The 22,414-nt window shown below is 37.7% G+C and overlaps 2 protein-coding genes across 5 annotated transcripts in view; one reads left to right on the top strand and one right to left on the bottom strand.

Annotated features, from left to right (window-relative positions):
- Positions 1-16: 16 nt before the first annotated feature.
- On the top strand, positions 17-12,267 carry SMNDC1 (survival motor neuron domain containing 1). Its single transcript, XM_032312394.1, has 6 exons — positions 17-187; positions 1,397-1,516; positions 6,413-6,555; positions 7,163-7,324; positions 10,328-10,481; positions 10,958-12,267. Exons 2-6 carry the CDS (start codon positions 1,397-1,399, stop codon positions 11,093-11,095), a joined length of 717 nt encoding a protein of 238 aa, XP_032168285.1. The 5' UTR covers positions 17-187; the 3' UTR covers positions 11,096-12,267.
- A 7,470-nt stretch (positions 12,268-19,737) lies between these two features.
- MXI1 (MAX interactor 1, dimerization protein) overlaps positions 19,738-22,414 on the bottom strand; it is an 80,054-nt gene continuing 77,377 nt past the window's right edge. For all 4 annotated transcript variants that reach the window (XM_032312349.1, XM_032312348.1, XM_032312351.1 and 1 more), the window contains one exon: positions 19,738-20,432. In XM_032312349.1, the coding sequence (XP_032168240.1) occupies positions 20,269-20,432 (164 nt within the window). In that variant the 3' untranslated portion in view covers positions 19,738-20,268. The remainder of the gene's footprint in view (positions 20,433-22,414) is intronic.

The following is a 22,414-nucleotide window of genomic DNA, read 5'->3' as shown; positions in this document are numbered from 1 at the left end:
CTTCCAGTGCCCGGCTTTCTTCCCCTCCCCCCCCATCGCCGGCCAAGTTCTCCCATTTCGGACAGAGTCGCCTTGTTGTTACCGCGGAGATTTTTCCTACTGCAGCTGCTGCCGCTGTTGCCGCCGCCACTACTGGGCTCATTTGCCCCGACCCCTTCCTGTCGCCCTACCCCCAGCCCCACACAAGGTAACGAAGCCGGCGAGGGCGAGAGCAGGGCCTCGGGGCCTCGGCCTCTCCCTAGTTGAAGCCGAGGCCTGAGGCCGAGGAGCCGGCCGCGTTGGAGAGGCCTGGGCGCCGGCAAGAGTCTTAGGGGCCCGGCCTCTTCTGCCACCCAGAGCTGGGCCCTGAGGGGCCCCGAACGCGGCCAGGAGCGACGACCGGGGCTAACCCGGGAAACCGGTCGGGTGGGGTAGGGCTGGGGAGGCCTCTTGAGGAAGCCTCAGCGGTTCCCTGCGGAGCGCGTTTGGGGGTGTGAGGCTCCGACGCTGCTGGGGTCCGCTCCGTTTGTTTTCCGTTTCTCTGGAGCTTGTGTTTGAATTCCGAGGTCTGGTTGTGGCGGGCTTTGAGGGGTTGGGTGCCTGGCTTAACTCGAGCCCCTTTGGAGCCCTTCCAAATTCCAGGCTGTGGTTGGACGGGACTTGTAAGACAGAGAAGGGTCCTCGGAAGCCCCGCGTGTTGTCTTGACAAACCGAGAAAGGATTCCGGTATATCTTATTTTCCGGAAAAGAATGAGGCAGGTTGGGTGAAAGGCACGCTCCTTAGAATGCCTAAACGGGCCAGTGGTTGTGCCGTTTTCGTTAATGAAGACGCTGCATCGGCAATATTTTAAGTGACCCGGTGAAACATTTTTGCTCTGGAGAAGAGCTTCTGAGCACACTTACCAATTAATAGTTCATGTAGAGATTATTATCTATGTAGTTAGTCCAAAAGTCATATATATTTTGTTTTGGAAGTCTGCGTTAGGGTTTAGAAATATTTTCTTCTTAAATCTCGATTTTTTCCAGCAGGTTAGTGCTTTTTAAAAATTTTTCCCGGCGAAGATGTAACAACCTTGTTAATTGAGCCAAATACAGTGTCTTCCCTGTTACAGGAGTTTAAAGAAGATTAGAAATTCTCCTTTTTCCTTTTGCCTTAGCTGTTGTCCGATAAATTCCACACAGAAACAAAAACAAGTTTATAATCTGCGGAATCCATTCCCTTGAAGCTTGGATTTGACTCACAGCTTTCCTCAGAACTAAGAGTAAAGGTAATGGTAATGAGTTAAGTTGCAGCAATGAATTATATGAAGGAGTTGGGAGCAAAACTGGTAAGGATTAAGTCAGGCAGACAGGGAAATTATTTTTTTATGGTGCTTTTGGTTGTTTTCCTGGTCTTACCCTTTTTATTTTCCCCCAGATGTCAGAGGATCTAGCAAAGCAGCTGGCAAGCTACAAAGCTCAACTCCAGCAAGTCGAAGCTGCATTGTCCGGAAACGGAGAAAATGAAGATTTGCTAAAATTAAAGAAAGATTTACAAGTAAGTATAAGAGGACACTAATAGTTACATCGCTTGGAAAAAGTATTTCTCTGTTTTCCAAATGATTTATTGCTTAGAAGCTAAAGCACCATTTGGAGGGGAGTGTTTCTTCTCCTTTCCTCCCGTGTGTGCATGTGTATGTGCACATGCGTGTGTATGTGCACAGGGCGCATGGCTCGCAGTGGTAGGGTTGCTTCCTCAGTCGTATGCATCAGAATGAGTAAAGCATTGTTCTTATGTAAATCTTGTATGTTCACAGAATTTTTAAAAATATTTGAATTAAGTCTCTGTCAAACCTAGAGAAGAGGTACATATAATTTTACAGTAGAGAGTGCTTTTATTTTTAAAGATCTGGCAAAGGAAATCTGAGAAGTAGCTAAAAGAAAACACATGGAATTAAATGTTACCTATACTGGTATTAGAAAAAAACAAATGTAGAAGCATTTTATAAATGATGAAAACAATGAGAAAAATATAACCTGATTAAGAGTCTTTTTAATGTCACAAGGTTCTTTGAAAAATCAGGGAGAGAGAGTGTGTGTGTGTGTGTGTGTGTGTGTGTGTGTGTTTCAAAGCTAGCAGGTAAACACCTTGTATTAAAAATACATAAAGATATCTAAAGAGATACTTGTTTTCTGCATACATGTTACATAATATTTGAATTTAAGGCTAGATTTTACATTGTAGTTGCTGACACTTGTTGAAGTTAAATTGAATGGGTGTGGAAAGATCTTAATTTGTTTCGTTTGTCATGGGAAAATTCAGTAGGTATGAAACTTGCCTTTTTAAAACCTGCACTTGGGGTTTCAAAACAAGCATAAAACCATATAGTACATGTCTGTTGCTTTTCAGAACACAAGGTTGATTAATAAAAATACTGTATATCTATACATATGTTTCACTTCATTTTAATAAATTTGAGAACTTAAGATTTTGAACCTGATTTTTTGAAAGTTTTACAATGTGTTTTGATTTGGTGATTTTTCTTTACTGATTCAGTACCAAACTAGAATCATCTTTATCTAAATCCTTTCCCTCCCTTTATCATCCTCTTGCCCAATAAAATTAATATTTTAGAGTTACTAGAACTGCAAATAAATGAGACTTATTTGAAATAGGATCCAGATACAGGACTTTGAAAGAGTTTATCTGGGCATAATTAAAATGAGTTGAGTATTTTCAGGTTCAAATTGTGGAATTAGGATAAACTTGCCTGAAATTGCAATAGTATGTAATTTTTGAAAACACAGAAAACCAGGACCCCTCTTCAGTATGTAGAAGTCAGGCCAGTGAATTTGAGAGTGCTAGCCAGTACTAAAAAGATGTTTGGGGAGCAATTTCTCCCACTCCCAGACCAATTTTCTGTTTACCTCAAAGAGAAATTCTGGCGGGCATCTTCTTCTACTAGCTTAAAAGCAGTCTTTTTTTTCTTTGAAGAAAATAAAACATTGTTGATATTAGGTATATTGCTTCCTGGGCAGTTGGAAGAAGGATATGTATGGAACTGGTAGAGGGGAAGTTGGGAGTGAAGGTTAAAACATTGTGAGGGTTTTTTTTTCTTTTAATATTTCTAGAATAAACCGTCAAGAGACTAGGCAGAATTGCCTTACTGTGACATGATCTTTAGTGGAAGTATTGTAGGGAGAGAGACTCTAGTGGTAGGCATTCTAGTAAGCACATAAATGTCCTTCTTAGGGTTCAGTTAATAATGACCTGGTGGTCATTGATCTGTGAAGTATCATCTTTTCTACAACCATTTAGAACAGCACTGTCCAGTAGAACTTTGTGTTGTGATGAAAATGTTTTATATCTGCTCTGTTGTCGTGTAGCTAGTAGGGACTACTGAATGTTTGAAATATGGCTGGGGTAGCTGAAGAACTGAATTTTTAATTTTTTTTAAGTAGCCACTTGTGACTACCATATTGGATAGCACAGATTTAGAAGCTAAGTTCTGAAACTTCAGATAATAATACAGAATGTTTTTCCTGACCAGTCTTGATCACAGTTTCTTTTCCTCTTATTTCGTCATGAAAACAAATTTTCCATGTCTGTTTGCTAGATACAGGTCTTTTTTGAACTAAAAATTACTCAAAGATAGAAGGCATCACTAAAGATTAGATAATGTTTTGAAAAGTGTTTGGATATCTGCTTCCATCTACCAGTTGTTGTCTCCATTGATTACAGTTAGAGCTTCTGTTTTATCATGGATTTTTAAAAAATATTTTTCCGTTTTATGTTTTCTCTGTTTTCTGGGATATATACCTCATGCCTTTGATATTTAATTCTGCCTTTTATATTTGCTGAATACTTGTTCAGACTGATGACTGAGTTTGTGGCCTCCTCTGTTTTGTGTTCCTTTAGTGGAATGTCTTTACCCTGGTTACGAATTTCTTTGCCTTTTCATTTATAACAAAATGCTTTTCTGCATTTTTTCAGTGACTTCATTTTGCCAGTGAGGCGTCTATGTTTATTTTTCTATGTACTGTCTTTCATATAGAATAAAGTTAACACAGCAGGCAGCACATTAATCTGCTGAAGTCCTAATTGCCTTTTTTCACCTAAAAAAGTGGATATAGTAAGATCTAGGCTAGCTTCCTGACTAGCTCCCCAGGCAGTCTGTGATAATCACAAAAATAGTCAATTTATTAGGCTGTTTTGCTGAATAAACTGGTTCTAAAGGAGGCAGGGGTCAAGTCACTTGTCTCATATATTACAGTGGCTCTCTGCATCCCCGAAACGCCTTCCTTCAGTAAGCAGAGTGCTTGAGTGCACCCTTTGACCTGCTGATATGTAGATCACAACATCTGATGCTTCCTGGAATTGCCGATTACTGTAACTGCTGCCCATCTGTCGATGAAGGAGCAGTTTCAGAACTCAGACTTGGGGGAGGAAAAGTAATTAATGGTATGTACCTTTAAGAACCCCCTCATACATAAAATAGTTTCTCTAATACTTTGGTCCGTATGCACATGTAAAGAAAACATTGAGAAGGGTCTTCATAGTTTGTTGGGAGGGGTTTATGAAACATGGCAAAATGAAAGGACTATTAGAGATAAATGCTTTCGGTTTTTTAAAAGTGTCACTTCAGTGCAGGCCTCTGAAAATTTTAACATGCACAGCTTTTCAGGACCCTTTGGTTAAAATGTATTTCCTTATGAAAATAAAATGGCAAGATGCTCTATGCTAAGAGAGGTAGAGTTTTAAATCTGAGACCTACAAATATAGAAATCATGTTTGTGCTTTAGTTAAATGTTTAATGATAGGGTTTATATGGGCTCTTGAGTCAGGCTTACTAGATTATATTCTTGGCCCTAATAGTGGTTGACTAAAAACAAGACTGGATAATTTACTCTCCTTCTTTGTATAGTACGTGATCTATTTATGTGTTTATGTGGAAGTTCTTTGCTTTATTGCAAAGGATTGTCTAATAAAAAGATATTTAAATGGCTCTTTGGCACCTAATAAAATCTCATTAAAGATACTACTCTACTGAGTTTTTAACTCAAATCTGAGTTAGTCTAGTTTTTTAGTTTTTTAATTCACAAAAATGGCCTTTCTCCCAAGGGCTTATTAATATTCCTTTTTTCTTTTTCTTTCGAAGGCTCAATATTAGTTTTTCAAAAATAGCCATGAAGATCTAGAATCTTTAGGAGAAAGCTAATATGTAATTTCTTGGTTACTGAACCAAAACTACCATTATAAAACTTCAATGGGAGCCATAAGAAACTCAGTATAGAGTTTAACTTTGCTACATTTTCTCCTAAAACACAGTGTGATGTATTAAGGTATTTTATATGCAACTGTGGGCGCAGGTATGCAAGTTTTTAAAATAAATCAGATACGGAGCTGCATTACATAGGTCTTCATCAGAGTAAAATATAGTAAATAGGTAGCACAGTCTTATCAGTTCATGCTATTAAAGTTTTTTAACCAACCCTACCAAACACCCTTTAACGAAGCCAGTAAGTATAAGCCTGAAACAGAAAAAGTACTTGCCACACAGGAAGGTATTGCCTCCCTGTGTGTTACATTTATTTTATTTTTCCCTTCTAAATGAAGCTGTGCTAATGTGCTTTATAGAATATTTAAAATCTAACCTGGTAATTTACTTACATAGACGGGGGGGTAAGTTTTACAATTAATGAATAGGAAGACTACTGGCTTTTTATATGTGCCTATAGAATTTTAGTACAAATATGTATGAGCAGGAACATTTTTATTACTAATAAGGCTGCTTCAAAAGGTTTGGGTTTGGTTTTGTTTTGTTTTGTTTTATTTTGTTTTGTTTGGACAAGGGTGGGGAAGAACATGTTGGCTAGAGAGTTAATACTAATGCCCTGTAAAACAGTCCAGGTACATGAAATATATGTGACAAGATAGGAGAAAAAAGTGATCTTGAGCCTAGTTTAGTCCTTCATAATTGACTATTTCTCATATTAGATCTATGTAGCTAAAGTAGGTACTTAGAAATACTACATGATAGGGGTACCTTGATGGCTCAGTCAGTAGAGCAGGTGACTCCTGATACCAGAGCTGGGAGTTCAAGCCCCACATTGGGTGGGGCTTTTTTCTCTTGAAAAAAGAAATAATGCATGGTATAAGGCCAGGTCTACCCTTGTTTGTTAGTATTTGAGGTTAATAAGTTGAAAGGCAACTGTATGGGTTTAAATCCTAGTTCCACCACTATATAAAATATTGTATCTTAGTTTCTCTTTGAGGATAATCGTAGTACCTACATCATAGTATTGTTAATGAATTACAAATAAAAATGTTTAGTGTACTTAATAAATGGTATATGGTGTGAGAGCTGTTGTCATCAAAAACTGAAAACCTGTTGAAAGTAGGTGATAAGTGAATTATAAAAGTAATATTACGGTTTTTGTTTTTTCTTCTTAGGAAGTTATAGAACTAACCAAAGACCTTCTGTCAACTCAACCTTCTGAAACTCTTGCAAGTTCAGACAGTTTTGCTTCTACCCAGCCCACTCATTCATGGAAAGTGGGAGACAAGTGTATGGCAATCTGGAGTGAAGATGGACAGTAAGTGTAGAAAAAAACTCTAACTATAACATGAAATAATAAAACACAATGGTAAGAAGTTTTTATTCAGTTTGAACTACCCTGTTTTAATCTTCTATGTAGCCAGTATGATTTGTAGAGCCAATTTGATTCTTGGATGGTTACCACCTATACAGTTTAGTTTTTAGCTTTTGATTACATTTTGGGGCAGTTGAAGGGCTTGGATCCTAGACGAGAGAAAAATCAAAGCAGAGGAAAATGAATGGGTAGTTTATAATCTTAATATTTTCCTCAAATTGAAAATTTAGTAAATGGTTGGCTACCTTAGACTTAGGTGAAACATACACACTTAAATTATTCATATAAAAATACCTTTTCTCAAAGAGACCAACTAAAGCATATTTAAAAGGCCTATAAGGACTTTTTTGACAATATTTTGATTAGGATCCCTTTTTTTCATAGTAGATGGCTAATTCCAACCACTCTTTTATATTACCTTTACTAAAGAGCCAACTGATGACAGACGTTCCGTTTAAGACACAGTAATAGTTGAAGCTCTACAGTGTAAGTCTTTTAGGCTGAGTACCAAACCTTTACTCACCTGCTTACAGTCATGATATCTTTACAGGTGTTACGAAGCGGAGATCGAGGAGATAGATGAAGAAAACGGCACCGCTGCCATCACCTTTGCTGGCTACGGCAATGCGGAAGTGACCCCGCTGTTGAACCTCAAGCCTGTAGAAGAAGGAAGGAAGGCAAAGGAGGACAGTGGCAATAAACCCATGTCAAAGTAAGTGGTTTTGACTTGAGCAGTTTAAGTATAGTCTTCCCCACTTTGATAGTTGAGGTAGAATCCATGCAGGCTAGGTTAAGGTAAAAAGGTTATAATACTCTTTACCATTATTTTGAAGATTAGCAGTATAGGGTCAACTTTGTCTGTCTGTATATGCCTAGGCCAACTTAGGCATACAGTTATTAAGAGGATACTGTGTACCTCTTATTAAGCCCGGTGTTGGGTTTCTACCACAATGAAGACTCCAGCTTGGGCCTTGTCCTGATTGAGTTTATAGGCTAGAGAACGATACATAAAATTAAAGGAGAACTTTAATAATTGATACAGAAGTTATGAAGGGGGAACATAATGGGTGCTTTAAGGGAGCAAAGATACCTAAACTGCACTTCAGTCATCAGAGTAAATGTCTGAGAAAATGACATCTGGCGTGTGGGTGGCTCAGTTGGTGAAGTGGCTGCCTTCAGCTCAGGTCACGATCTCCGGGTCCTGGGATTGAACTCTTGCCTTGGTCTCGCTGCTCAGGGTGAAGCCTGCTTCTCCCTCTGCCACTCCCCCTGCTGGTGTGTGTGCGTGCATGTGTGCATGTACATGCTCTTTTTATATATATATAGAGAGATACATATCTATATATATATAAAATCTTTATATATATATAGATATATATACTTATATATATATCTTTATATATATATATATATATATATATATATAAAATCGTTAAAAAATTTTTTTTAATGGAGATTTGAAAAGGAGTTAGCCAGGTAATGAATGAACTTAAAGGTATGACCTTGGGCAAACTGCTTAACTTCTTTCCTTATTTGTAAAACAGGGTTGATAATATTTCCATTGTAGGGTTATAAGGATTAAATGTTAACATTTATAAAACATGTAGCACAGTTCTTGACATGGAATAAGAGTTTAGTAAATGTTTAAAAAAAAACTTTCAGGGGTGCCTGGGTGGCTCAGTCGGTTAAGCATCAGCTTTCAGCTCAGGTCATGATCCCAGGGTCCTGGGATCAAGCCCCACATTGGGCTCCCTGCTCAGAGGGGAGTCTGCTTCTCCCTCTCCCCCTGCTTGTGCTCTTTGTCTCTCTGTCAAATAAATCTTTAAAAAAAAAAAAAACTTTTCAGAAAACTTGTAAAAAAGAAAACAAGATTAGAACATGGAGGTAACAGAAACAAATTCCTGTGGTAATAACACTTGGGGCTTAAAAGTGGGTGATTTGACAGGAGACGAGGTTAGAGAGGTCAAGGTCAGATTATGAGGAGCTTGACAGCCACTGATGAATTTCAAATAGAGGAGATATCATGCCATCCTAGTTGAACTTTCAAATAATCACTGACAGCAGAGGGAAGGCAGCTACTGATGTGATCCAGGTGTAAGGTAATGTGGCCTGAACCCAGGGAGCAGCGGTAGAAGGAGAGAAGTGTATGGTTTGAATAGTATTTAAGAGGTAGAATTAACAATATTATGGTTGGTTATCTTACACATATTTGCCCCAATTTTCTCTTTTTTGGATTTGTCACAGGTTTTTAAAACTTAAGTTTCTACTTGGGGCGCCTGGGTGGCTCAGTGCGTTAAGCCTCTGCCTTCGTCTCAGGTCCTGATCTCAGGGTCCTGGGATCGAGCCCCATGTCGGGCTCTCTGCTCAGCAGGGAGCCTGTTTCCCTTCCTTTCACTCTCTGCCTGCCTCTCTGCCTGCTTGTGATCTCTGTCTGTCAAATAAATAAATAAAATCTTTAAAAAAAAACTTCAGTTGCTACTTAAATATATTTGAAATTGGAAAAATTATACCACCTGAGTATCCTGATGAGAATATCAGATTGTAGAACATTGTAACATCTCTATTTTTTTTAGTCTTTGACATCGGTGTAAAAAAAAAACAGAAAACACAAAAACCACACCTTGCTTCCTAGTGGTGATTATATGATGCACAGGCATCTCGATCATATTGCCTCTTTTTTAAAGACCTCGTTCTTCATCCTTTTGGTGAGAAAGTCAGTATGTAAGTTACTGAAAGTCAGCAGAAATTATTGAGAGAGCTTTAGGCTCTGATCCTATATAGAGGAGTGTTTTTGAAAAACCCCAGTTTTTGTTTTTAAGAATTTTAAGCTGTGATTTTCCTTTATTCTCCTGTGCTTCTCCTATCAAGGTGAAATAGAGATAAATTTTTTTTTTAATTTTTAAAGATTTTACTTATTCAAGAGAGAGAGAATGATCGAGAGAGAGCACAAGCAGGGGGAGCGGCAGGCAGAGAGAGAGAGAGGGAGAAGCAGACTCCCTGCTGAGCAGGGATCCCAATGCGGGACTCCATCAGTCCTGGGACCATGACCTGATCCAAAGGCAGACACCTAACCGACTGAGCCACCTAGGCACCTCTGCATCTCTTTTCTAAGTGCAGCATATTAAACTTGGTAACTGTCCATTTAGAAATGGATAAAGGTTTAGACAGCTGTTAATGTTAAAATTCATTTCTAAATGTACTTGACAAAAGCAGTGTAAACATCAAAAAGTCATAGTTTAAATATTTGATTTGAGGGGATGCCTGGGTGGCTCAGTCAGTTGAGCAACCGACTCTTGATTTTGGCTCAGGTCATGATCTTGGGGTCCTGGGATCAAATCCCACGTCAGGCTCCGCATACTCAGTGCAGTCTGCTTCTCTCTCTCGCTTGGCTCCTCCCCCCAACTTGCACACGCTCACTTGCTTTCTCTATGTAAAGTAAATAAATAAAAAATGTATTTGAGTAGGTAGTAGATTACAGATACGGTTTGAAAGCTTCCAGGGATACTGTGTATTTCAAATAACATTTCTTAGTAGTACTGGGTGGTTGGTGGTGTTGGTGTTAGTGCTTCTTTTCATGTGATGTGTTAAGTTTATTATGGATATATATATATTTTTTTGCTTTTTTTTGTTTGTTTGTTTTTTGTACTGCTAAATATCTCTAAGGAAATCATCTGTTAAATCTTAAGAGTTGACATTAACTGTTATATCCACACAGAAAAGAAATGATTGCCCAGCAGCGTGAATATAAAAAGAAGAAAGCTTTGAAAAAAGCACAGAGAATAAAAGAACTTGAGCAGGAAAGAGAGGACCAGAAGGTTAAATGGCAACAGTTCAACAACAGAGCCTATTCTAAAAACAAAAAAGGCCAGGTTAGTATATCCTTTCATCGTATTTCATAAATTTGAAAAGTGTAATTGTCATTAATATAACTTTAAAATGAAAAAGGAGATACATAGGATTAAAGAAATACATAACTGGATCTTGAATTCAAAATCCTCTTTAATCTTCTGTTTGGCTTATTGCACAGTATCTCCATTAGCCACTGTCTTTCTTGTAGAAACACTATGAGTGAGAGAGTTTATATGAGAAATTACAAAAGATCTAGATTGTTTTCCCTTCTATAAACTAAAGTTTGAGAAACTGTTTGCTACCTTACATACCACTTAGAGGGAGTATGATGAACCCTACCTGCCGTGTTAACGTGCTTATATGCTGGGCATCACTGGTAGATTTTATTTAAAAGAGCATTCCAGTTCCCTTTATGTGTACTGTACTTCTTAAGTGTATTTTGGAAATGTTTTCACCCCCAAATTAATCAGAATGGTTTCTGTTTCATTTCCACTAGGTAAAAAGGAGTATTTTTGCTTCACCTGAGAGTGTAACCGGAAAAGTTGGAGTAGGAACTTGTGGAATTGCTGATAAACCTATGACACAATATCAAGATACCTCTAAATACAATGTCAGGCATTTGATGCCTCAATAATCAGAAGAACTGTTGGATTTCATCTCTGCAGGGCTTTACATTTACCTTTTTATCCTTATATTTTTCTAAAGGTAAATTATTTGTTAGATGAGTAAGGAAGATACCATTGTCGTCCTTGTTTGACTTCAATAGAATGAAACTTGAAGAAATTGCATTTGATAACTGCTATTCATTAACTTTTCGTTACTACTACCAGTTTCCTCCAAGTTTGTTGAATAAAGCAACTTTTCTAGATAGATGCTGCATAAATACAGCACTTAGATGAATTGTTGATTTTCCAAATATCAGGCCCTTACTTAATGGATGGTGTGTACTTTTTGTAAAGTCCTAACCTGGAATTTTCAGATGCTTTGAACTTGCCACACACTGTAGTAATTCACTGGAACAGCAAGGCAAAATACCAACCTAAAGAGATCTTTTTTTTTTCCTTCAACTTGAACCTAGCTGTTGCTAATGAAGCCTAAAAGTAGGTTAATTTGATTAAAATTTCAAACTTTGTTTTGAGTTTTTTCCTTAATAATTTGTTTCCTAAGCTTATTAGGCTGTCTCTAAAATTGATCCAGCTCTTAAAACTTTTTCATTGAGTTTTAATTTCATGTAAGAACCATGTTTAGGACCAGCTTCCTTTTCTAAGGGCTTTTTGTTGTTTTCTGTTTTTGTTTTTGGTTTCTTTTTCCTCCTTCTTCTTCTTTTTTTTTTTTAAATGTTTGCGCTTTTCCTGTGTTGATCTTTCCCTTATGGTAGTGGTACCATTTTTTGGATGTGTAATGTTTATATAAGAAAACAAAAAGCTGATGTATAGCCCTGTATACAGTGTAGATACTATTTTTGTAAAAAAAAAACCAAAAAAAACCCACCCAAGGCTAAATTAATGAACAAGAGTACTGAATGTTTCATCATTAAAAATTTATTGTATTTCTTGTGCATTAATCTCACCAGAATTTCCCTGTATATTATGTTCATGTAGAGGAGTTTGTAATTTTTGTTAACTAGATCAAGTTGTCAGCATTTGTTGGTATAAGTGAACATCACAGTATCCTGAGTTGAGTTTAAGCCAAATATATGCATAGTAAAGTGTCTTCCTATTAATGGAAGATGGTGATTTTTAGGGTGTGTGTTAATTTCAGTTTTTGTATGTTTAACTTTTATTAAATAAAGTGTTTTTTAAAATCTCCAGGGTGTGTTACCAGAAAGGTGGTGAAGTTCTAGCTGGCAGCATTGATACAGTGATTCAGCTTCAGTATTCTTGCTTGCATTCATCCTTTCCACAGGCGAGAGTATTGAGTATGTGACAAAGATTTCAGTAAATCCTTGTGTACTTCGATAGACCTGAGAAATTGGATCCTCAAGGACAAACTATTTTTATCTTAAGGGCTTGTACTGTGTATAGAGGTGTTTGTACATATTTAGTTAAAGGAGAAAATAAAAATTTTAAGACTTTAATATTTTGGCAAATTGAAACTTAGGGAAGGGAATAGAGTGTCGAGAAGTAGAGTTCTTTATCTTGTCCCTTCACCTCCCTCCCAGCCCAGGAGGATCAGTTTGCCTTCCTGTGATTTATGGCCACAGGGTAGAGCATGTAGGACAGAATGAAAAGTGAAGTCTTTTTTAAATACAAGGCACAACTTAGAGCAGTAGAGGGCTACTTAGCTTGAAGAACTCCTAAAAATATACTGTTCTTATTACCAGTGTAACAAATCTCCTAATAATGGTATCTTTGAAGGATTGCAAGGGATCCCTTTAAATTCAGAAGCACTTGGAAAGAAATTTGGTACGATGTTAGACTACACAGGATGGGTTTTGGTGAGATCACCTTGGTACATTTGTTGGTACAGTAATTTACCTGTTATTTGTATAGGCAGGACTCTTGTGTTGAGACTTGCATCTCCTTTGACCTTTGACCCAAGGGCCTGCCTTTCTGCACATGAGTTTTCCTGGAGGGGCTTTGTAGGAGAGAGAGAAGGAATAATGACCATACTATATAAAACAGTTAAAAAAAAAAAAAAAGTACAGCATGAGATCCCTAGTCTCTGTGTCAAAAGATGTAGATGTGGCCCTTTGGAACATGCTAGTGTCAGGTTAATGATCATGTTTCTGGACTAAACTAAAAGGATCCCTGGGGGCATGGAGCACCTTTCTCCTAGTGTGATGCTTTCATGAGAAGCATGATACCAGTGATATTTTACAAGGGAAGGTGGTTAAGTTCAATACTCTAAAACCAAACATGACACTTTGTGATATATAGAACCCTCTGTTACAAAATTTAATGTCTCCCCATCAAAAAGGGAGTCTTGAAGCTGAAACTCAGAATGAGTTCCTGACATGAGTGATACACAGCCTCCAAGTAGCTGTGGTTACACGGGTCTTCTCAAAACTTGACATTTGACTTTGTTATTGATCATTTCAAGAAAGAACAGGCCTCATACATCCCCCCCAATAATATAAATTTTAGTAATAATAAATTTAGTATCACAGACAACAAATGCTTTTTTAATTAACATGTAGAAAGACCATACTGGAAGAGCAAGGACTCCGGAGCCAGATTGCTGTTAGAATCCTGGCCCCTCGCTTTTACCTGTGTGCCTAACTCTTCTTTGTCTTAGCTTTCTCAGCTGTAGAATAAAAATACCAGTTTCATTATGTGGTAAAGATGAGTGAGTTAATTAGTAAAGTGCTTATTAGAATACCTGAAGTGGTACACACAGTGGAAGTGTTTGCTATTTACTGTGCAAGTGGTGATGGTGACTTGTTTTTCCTTAACCTTAACAATGACAGTTCACATCATAATGGATAACAATGTCCATTGCTTATAATTTGAAGCCCATAATTATAAATGTATTACTGAAATGCTGTCAAATTACCAAAGTGATTAAATTCAGTACGTGCTAATAGATGTTTAAATTTTTGTATTAGACTATTTTACGGCATGTCTCTGATGGGAAAGGAGTACAGGTTAAAATAAAGTTACCCTAATACTTGCTTAAAATTAAAAGAGGGATTCCTGGATCTGGGTCTATTCCAGGCCGCCAAAGTATATCTGTTTTTGACAAACACCAGAGGTGATTCTGATGTGCATCCCCTGGCCTAGAACCATGTTTTAGGTTAAGTACAAAAACAGTTTGACTTTTGAAATGAAGGAAAAATTACTAACAGGCAATTTCCTTAGCCCAATTATTAAAATTAGGCATCAGAGCAAAATGAAATGCATCTGTTTATCACTCATTATTTTAGTATGCTTTGTCCCAGTATATGTGCATGTGGGTATGTTTCCATTACAATGCAGTTTTAATGCTGAGTGTATCTGCCTTTAAAATAGTAGGAGAAGAGGCACCTGGGTGGCTCAGTGGGTTAAGTGTTCAACTTTTGATTTTGGCCCAGGTCATGATCTCAGGGTAGTGAGATCGAGCCCTGTGTGGGGCTTCACACTCAGCTGAGTCTGCTTGAGATTCTCTTTCCCTCCCTCTGGCCCTCCCCTCTTCCTCCCACTGCTGTGCATGTGCTAACTCTCTCAAATAAATGTTTAAAAAAAAAAAAAGAAAACCATCTTGTGACAAATGAAAATCATAGTTTTATAAGTTGTGTCTGTAGGTTGTAATTATAAAAGGTAAAAAATGTCACTTGTGCAGATTCAGCCAAAAAATATTTTTGGAGCTTTGGTTTGGCTTTTTGCCTCAACTTGGTCATTAACTGAAGACGAAAGAAGGAAAAAAAAAATCTTAAAACCAGTAAGGTTTTGTATTTGTTAAAATCTTTACAGTTCAATAAATATCTGCTGGATTGTATTTTTTATATTATACTATGAAACAATCAGTATAAATGGTAATTAACCTATTCAACAGTAAATGTCAACATTCTTTATATCTAGGGTTTTTGAGTTGCAAGTTAAACTGAATTTTTCCTACAATGGGGAGGAAGAACATAGTGGATAATAGAACAGGTAATACCATAATTTAAACAAAACACAAGTAATTGAATCCTCTTATACTATGATTTTTATGTATAGGCAAGTTTTTAAATACCTTAAAAGGTGCAGAGACTAAAATTGGCATTCTAAGAATTTGTCCTGGCCCAGCCAACAGAAAGTAAAAAAAACATGTAAGACGAAGCTGTTAGAGTTCTGTGAGGTTCTTCGATTGCCTTTTCTGCCTTCCAGCTTATGTATATATAAAGGTGGTTCTTTTGTGGCCTTGACTGGGGTAAAGCAGATCTGAGCATACTATGGGGTTTGTGGTAGTTGACTGCTGAACTAGCTAAAATTACCAATTTTAGTTCCCAGGAAATAAAAACTGACAATTTACTTACACCTGGCACTTCACCAATTCGCTTTTATGAAATGAGCACAGACTTAAGTTACTGAAATTATTAAAGTTGTAATTTGTTTTCCCAGTTACTACCTTAAGATCACAGCTAAAGAAGCCATAGTTCCATGCATTAAGAGAAAGGTTGCTTTTTGTTTGAAGAGCTACTTTCTCAACTTGAGGCCCAAAGTCATGTTTATTATTTTGCTGGCTTATGATTTGCCTTTCTTGGTGAAAACTAATGTGCTTTTGTCTTTTCCCCTTTCAAGCCCTGTACTCACTTTAGCAAGATGCAGTGCATTTCTGACTAGAGAAAGAATTCAGGCTTGGAGGACACTTGACTCTATATCCTGGGAAAACCAGAGTTGAAGCCTGAGACCTGCAGCTAGGCTAGTCTTCAATAGATGGTAATTGTCCAATTGTTCATTGCTCAGAAGTATGCAGGAAGGAGTAAGTATCCCTTTGGTTCTTTTGCCAGGTTTTTCCCTCCAAAAGCTCTGTCAGGTTTAGTTGATGTACCTTTCAGAGTGTGATAAAGCTGCTAGTTTAGAACGAACTGGCTTCTTAAATTTGTATTTTTAATATGCATTTTAGAGACACCTTATGGCTGTTTGGTGCCCTGATGTGAAAATCCGAGATAAATATCCCAGTTATTGCCCTACCAATAAAGACTTCAAGCATTCCTCTATAACAGAGAGCTAAGAGTTTGAGAAAAAGGAAAAAAACTCAAAGTTATAGGAAGTTAGCTGGCAGTACTTTAAAAGTACTGTACATATACAACAAAATGGCAGCATCTCAAGGTCTCCTGAATGAAGTCCGAAACTCCAGCCCGAGGCGAGTGATGCCAGTGAATGCCATGAGAACAACAAAACGAAGCTTCGTCATTGGCTTCCATTTACTATCATGGTAGTTAGCAGTCTTAAAAAGAGCTTCGTCTAAGCCATTTCCCTTAATAATTTATGATGGTAATGGAAGGTAAAACAACCAAGAAGTGAGGTTGTCAGCCAGTACCTGTATCTTGAACTACACTTATTTGGAAGAATCAGATGTATTCCATAAGAAAACCAGTTTCCTCTCAGATCCAGTACATGGGCCAAGATTTTTTTCTTGGCAAGGCCAGCATTAAATATTAACTAGGGCCATTATGCAGTGGTTATTACTAGTGTTTAACAGACTGAAGCTCAGGTTAGTCTTTTTTTTTTTTTTTTAGAAAGATCCAGGTAATCACTAAAACCGCTGATACATCAATCTTACAAAGTCTTTATTTAAAAAATTCTATAGGACATCAAAAGTGACTTCTTACAAAGTATAACCTGTCATGGAATTCTGTGAAAGTGAACCATTTTATTTATTAAAATTGTCTTTTTCTGCAAGACCCAGAGTCAGAATAACTAAAATTCAAGATTAAGGATGAAGAAATTCGAAGGTTGCATTCATCGAGAAAGGAGAAGTACAAAACTTATTTTTCTTTTGGTGCTACAAACTCCTAGGTTGAATATGTGTGGGGATTTACATATATAAGTTTTAATCCTTACAACCTTTCAAAGTTTTAATCCTTACAACCTTTCAAAATAGAGGTAGTATTTGTAACAACTTTTCAGGAGGAAACAGGCTCCATGAAGAAATTAACTTGCCCAGAGTCCACAGCAAATATTAGAACCAGTATTTAAATGTGACCCAAAAAAACCTGTTCTTCCCAGATTATGCTGCTGTTTGTAGGGAGTATGGAATTTTTGAGATGTAAGGATAATAAAAGAAAGGGGGGAAAGGCAGCTCCTGCTTCTTCAAGTGGAAGAAAAAAAAACTTACCAAAGAACCTTCTCCAAGAAGTTAAACGATTTTCTTGTGAGAAATGACCCAGGAAGCAATGTGGCCTTAGGTTAGGAAATTTTGCCTCAATAATCCTCACTGCCTTTTAAAATCCCTTCATAATGCTAAAAGCTACCATCGTGGGGACTAGAAAAGTCGTTTCTACTGGAGTTCTCATACCTATTCTAACCAGAAACTACAGTCTGACTTCATCAGAATCTTCTTTGGTAATAAATATGCGCTGAAATAAGACTTACCTCTATCTATTAATATATTACTCAGGCATTTTACATAAAGGGTACCTTAACTCAGGTTAGTAGGTAGGGACTAAACGGGAACTTCCAGACTTCTTTTCAATTTAGATGGACAGTTGTAGCCAAAGGGATACCCTAAAAAAGTCCTTAAGAACAGATAATAACAAATGGCTTTGTGTCCTACCTGAAGCAGTTAAGATTATCGGGTACGTTAAACCATCTGCAGTTAGGTTACGTGGAGTTACCAGTCAAGAAGGCACCTGTTTAAATTACAGAACAGGAATGGCAATGATTCAAATTGCCATTAATTCGGACTACTGAAGTCGTATCAACTTGAACATGTAGGGGATAGTCGCTTCTTAAGGTGTGGATGCTCATTCTGATTTTTTCCTTCATAGAGAAGGGTGGGACAAAAAGCACTCGGGTGTTCTTCATTCACAATTTTTATTTCTCGCAATTAACTTTTATATCTTCAAAGTCGATTTGTCTTTTAAAAAATTAATACTTCTTACTCATCATACAATCCACTCCCCTCCCACAAGGTAAACCCAGGGAAAGAGTAATTTAGAGGGCAGTTGAAATAGTTACTATAGATTTGTGACAAAGGCTTTCCAGACCACCAACCTGTACATATACAACAAAATGGCAGCACCTCAAGGTCTCCTGAATGAAGTCCGAAACTCAGCCCGAGGCGAGTGATGCCAGTGAATGCCATGAGAACAACAAAACGGAAGCTTCGTCATTGGCTTCCATTTACTATCATGGTAGTTAGCAGAGTCTTTAAACTGTCTCCCTTGGGAAAGTCAAAAGTAAGCAAATACATAGAGCAACATTTTGACCCAGCCAGGAGTAATTATAAGTGAAACCAAAAATAATTGACTTGGGCCAGAGAAATGAATTTATCATGTTTTTCATTAAGTCCCCAGCACCTGAAGTAGCAAGTTCTAATAATGGGCTTCTAAAGGCATGCAGTTTTTCACACATCTACTTCAAAGGATTTCTTCCACTCAAACAGAGCACAATCAAGGATAAAATGTTTTCGGAGGCACAGGAAGAGCACAAACAAGTATATGCTGAGGCCTTGTGTGTGACCAAGATGGTACACTTCATACACAGAAGCAGTGAAAGCTGTCAAAGTGCTACTTACAAAGGATAGTCTAACATTACACACACAACTCAACTGCACTGCTACATATGGTGGTCTTTATTTTCTTTTTCCTTGCCCAGCCCTACCTAAACAAAATAAAACTACAGGACTGAAATTAACAACCCATTAAAATCAGCAATAAGTTACGAAAATCATAAAGCTTTTTTTTTTTAAGTAATTAAGGGTAGTTAAATTATTCAAAGTATACAAAGTCCAAAGAGCCAGGGGTAAGGGGGTCAAGAAGGCTTCCTGGGGTAAAGGAGAAGGTGGGGTGGGGTGGGGTGAACACCTTGGATTTGGAAAGACAAAGGTAACACATGACATCAAAGTGCAGGCTAGAAAAGAAATTTCACTTAAAACGTTTCTGAAAATATTGGGAAGAGCAACAACAGCACCTGCACAGTGGGACTGTGAGGAAGGAGAGAGACGCCGGTAGGAAAACGAAAGCAAATCTTTACAATAAAACGAGACAAGTGCCGAACTCAACTATGTTAAGTATTATAGCGTGTCTACTATAGATATCAGATGGTTAAAGCTGGTAAAAGGTAATGATTCTAAAAGAAAATAAAAACAGCATTGACCTTTTCTCTACCTAGCCCAGACCTCATTCATTTTGTGCACTATAAAGAGTGAGGTGTGAGGTGTTTTATCATTATCAAATGCTGCATCAAAATAGATGATTTTTTTTCCCATGTGTTTTTCCACTATAAAAGACATCTATGTTCTTTATGGACAAGCTTTAAAAAGATGTCATTTTGGTTTTCAACACATACAAACAGTTATCAAAATCTGAAATAAAAATGCTGCCGTGGCTCAGACCTTGGCCTGCTAATCTGCGTGCACCGATTCTTCTGGCCCACGCAGACACAGAGGCATGGAGAGCTTTTTCCTTCTGGCCCCTCAATCCGAATTCATAGGCCCTGTGTGGTAGGGGCTGTCATACTGCCCCCATGCTGCCCAAGGGCCTAAGGGCGGCTGACTGTCGAGCTGGCGGTGGGGTGCCCTACTGAAAACAATGCAGGATAAGGTTAGCTTGCTTAGCATGGAATCCAACAGAAAGCTGAGCTGCGTGATGATCCCTTTCAAAAGGCTTCATGGGAGTCTCTCCTTTTGCAGAGCATGAAATGAGCTTGCTTTTTTTTTTTTTTTCCAAGAATTGATCATCCACAGGCTTCATGATAAGCTGTCCCAGGCTGAGTTTTAATAGCTCTTTAGCTATCCAAGTTAATGCCTGATTATCTTGTCTTCTCATTACTATAGGTTTGATTTTGTTTTTAGGACCATAAAACTCAGGAAGGGTTCATAACCCCATCCTTAAATGTGTCTACTCATTGTATGATGAGCAAACTACAGAAGAACAAGAGGACAGAATCTCCAATGTCCTCTTTCAAATAAACTAAATCAAGAAAATTTCACCAAGTTTTCTGCTGCCATTAGAAACAGATTTTCAAATATGAATATTATGAGTATTTGTTCTGCTGGGGAGGCTCTGCCCCACTTTTTGCTAAGTATTTGCTTAAATAGAGGTCTTTTGACCCTTTTGTTCAAGTATAGTTTTGTTTAGTTTTAAAGAGGAGACTGCATCATGAACCCAATTTAAGAGATTGTTTGGATTGAGTTGGCCCAGTGAATATTTTGCCCTGCACTGTTATGTCATGCTGGGTTCTAGGAAGTGAACGAAAGTTTGACACTGGCACTGGAGTAACCCTCGTCACTCCCAATACTCTGCAGGCTGCTGTGGTCATCAATGTCACTGATGCTGGTGGTACTGATATTGTCCACTTCTCCATGGGAGAACTCTGTGCTTTCAACATCCACTTCAATCTCCTCTGCCAAAGAGAGAAAAAGAAGAACATTAGTAATCTGGACTTTCAAAAACTAATGAGAAAAGGGCATAAGAAAAAGTGATTATGTTTTTGTAGTGTAAAATAATTATGCAAGCTTATTATCCGTGATCTCTGGAGAACAGAAGTAACTAAAGGTGAAGAGACACAGGGATACATTTTGTAAAGGGGAATGTCTGGTAACCAGTGGTGGTCTCAATCAGCAAGTTTACTAAAGCCTTTGACGCCAGTCCGTCTGGACCTCCCACCAAAAGAACTCAGCCTATTTGGGAATTAGTGCTTAATATTAAAAAATCCCAACCCCAAGTGCTTTAATTACATCTGTTTTGCATTAAACTAGAAACTAATTCTCAGTGTTGTTTATTAATCAGAGTTGCCTTAAAGAGGGAAAAAAGTATTTAGTATAGGTGAACTAGAAAATTTATCCATTTATTCTTGCCTTTGGCAGTCTCATTCTACAGACAGTTCTACAGAATTCTAGGATTCATCACAAACACCTCTGACTACCCAGTAACCAAACTAAGCCAGTCATTATAGAGTGAACTCTGAGGGATTTATATTCAATTCGATTTAATTTCCTTGAATGAAATACAGCTTGAAATGAGGGTATGAGCCTGAAAAGTCTCTGGATTATAGTGAGATCTAAGCAAAGATAACAGCAAAGGCATTTCAGTGATGGTATTTAACTTTACTTCAAAATCAAACATGATTTTTTAATCCCTAAATACATATATGACTGGCTATCAACAGTGTGTTAACTACTACATATGTAATCACCAATACTACATAAAATACAGTATACATTTTAAAAAACAAAAGGCAGTTGAAAAACTGTTCTCTCCCAGAACAGCCAGAATGAACTCAAGATTCTTCAATTCTTTTAAGCTCAAAGTCTGATGTTTTGTATCTGGCACTGATTCTAAGGGTTCACACTGATCACAACTGCTTTAGGAAAAGTGAATTCTTGCTGAGCCCAAGAAGACAGAGTAAGTTATTTCAAAGAGTATTATTTTCAAAAGGGCTTGTTGCTTCAAAAAGTTTTAGAAATCTGTTTCTAAAATGCAGGCATCTGTCCAAACAAGCTGTCCAAACAATCCTATGAATTCATAACTATTTGTTTTACATCCATAATGCTTCACAGGCTATTTGGTCTTTCCCGGTATCACAGAATACTCATCCAACCTACAATTAGAAAATAGAATCAAAACACCCTATCCAACAGAGCTCGCTGTACTCAATCATCACAAAGTAAAATGAGAGACTGGTCTAGCCAAATGGACTGGAGATCGCACTAAAAGTCCCATGTAATGCTGGGAAAGAGAGCTTCTAGATGAGAACAGGAAAAGAGGTTCTAGCACATGGGGACTACTAAAAAAAAATGAGAACTATAATGATGAAGACACACTCTTTCTCAAATTTGGAGGTGGGGTGGGTACAAGGAGGAGTTAACAGCAGGAAGGGCAGCTAAAACCTGCAGACCTAACAAAGTCAGACAGCTACTAACCAGCAGAAGAAAGACTAGGATCAAGGTCTGCCTCTTAATTTGGGGTCATTCTTGCTACAATTGTCAGACAGATGCAGCATGTCCCCAAGGTTCCTGCTGCTGCCTCTGATAAACTTTTGTTCTCTGAAATTGAGTGCCACATAAAAACAAACTTACACAGCAAAACAACAAAAACAACAAACCCAAGGACTCCTAGGGTTGTGTTAAAAGGGATCAAAAATCAATTTGAAATGCTTCTCCAGAATATAAGAAACTGGATGATGGGTACATGAGAATTCAATATTCTATTCTACTTTTGTGTATGTTTGAAAACTTCCATATAAAAAGTCAAAAGAAATTCTTTTGTCCTTACAAACAATTCTTTGTTTTAGAATCCTCAAGATCTCATGAGCTCTATTTTCCCTAATATAAAGCTTCAAATCATGACAGTTCATCTCTGGGATCGTCTATTGTGTTGTGAGGA

Source organism: Mustela erminea, chromosome 14 (genome assembly GCF_009829155.1).
Source record: "Mustela erminea isolate mMusErm1 chromosome 14, mMusErm1.Pri, whole genome shotgun sequence".
In the NCBI taxonomy this organism is placed as follows: domain Eukaryota; kingdom Metazoa; phylum Chordata; class Mammalia; order Carnivora; family Mustelidae; genus Mustela; species Mustela erminea.
This window is presented reverse-complemented; position numbering and strand designations above follow the sequence as displayed.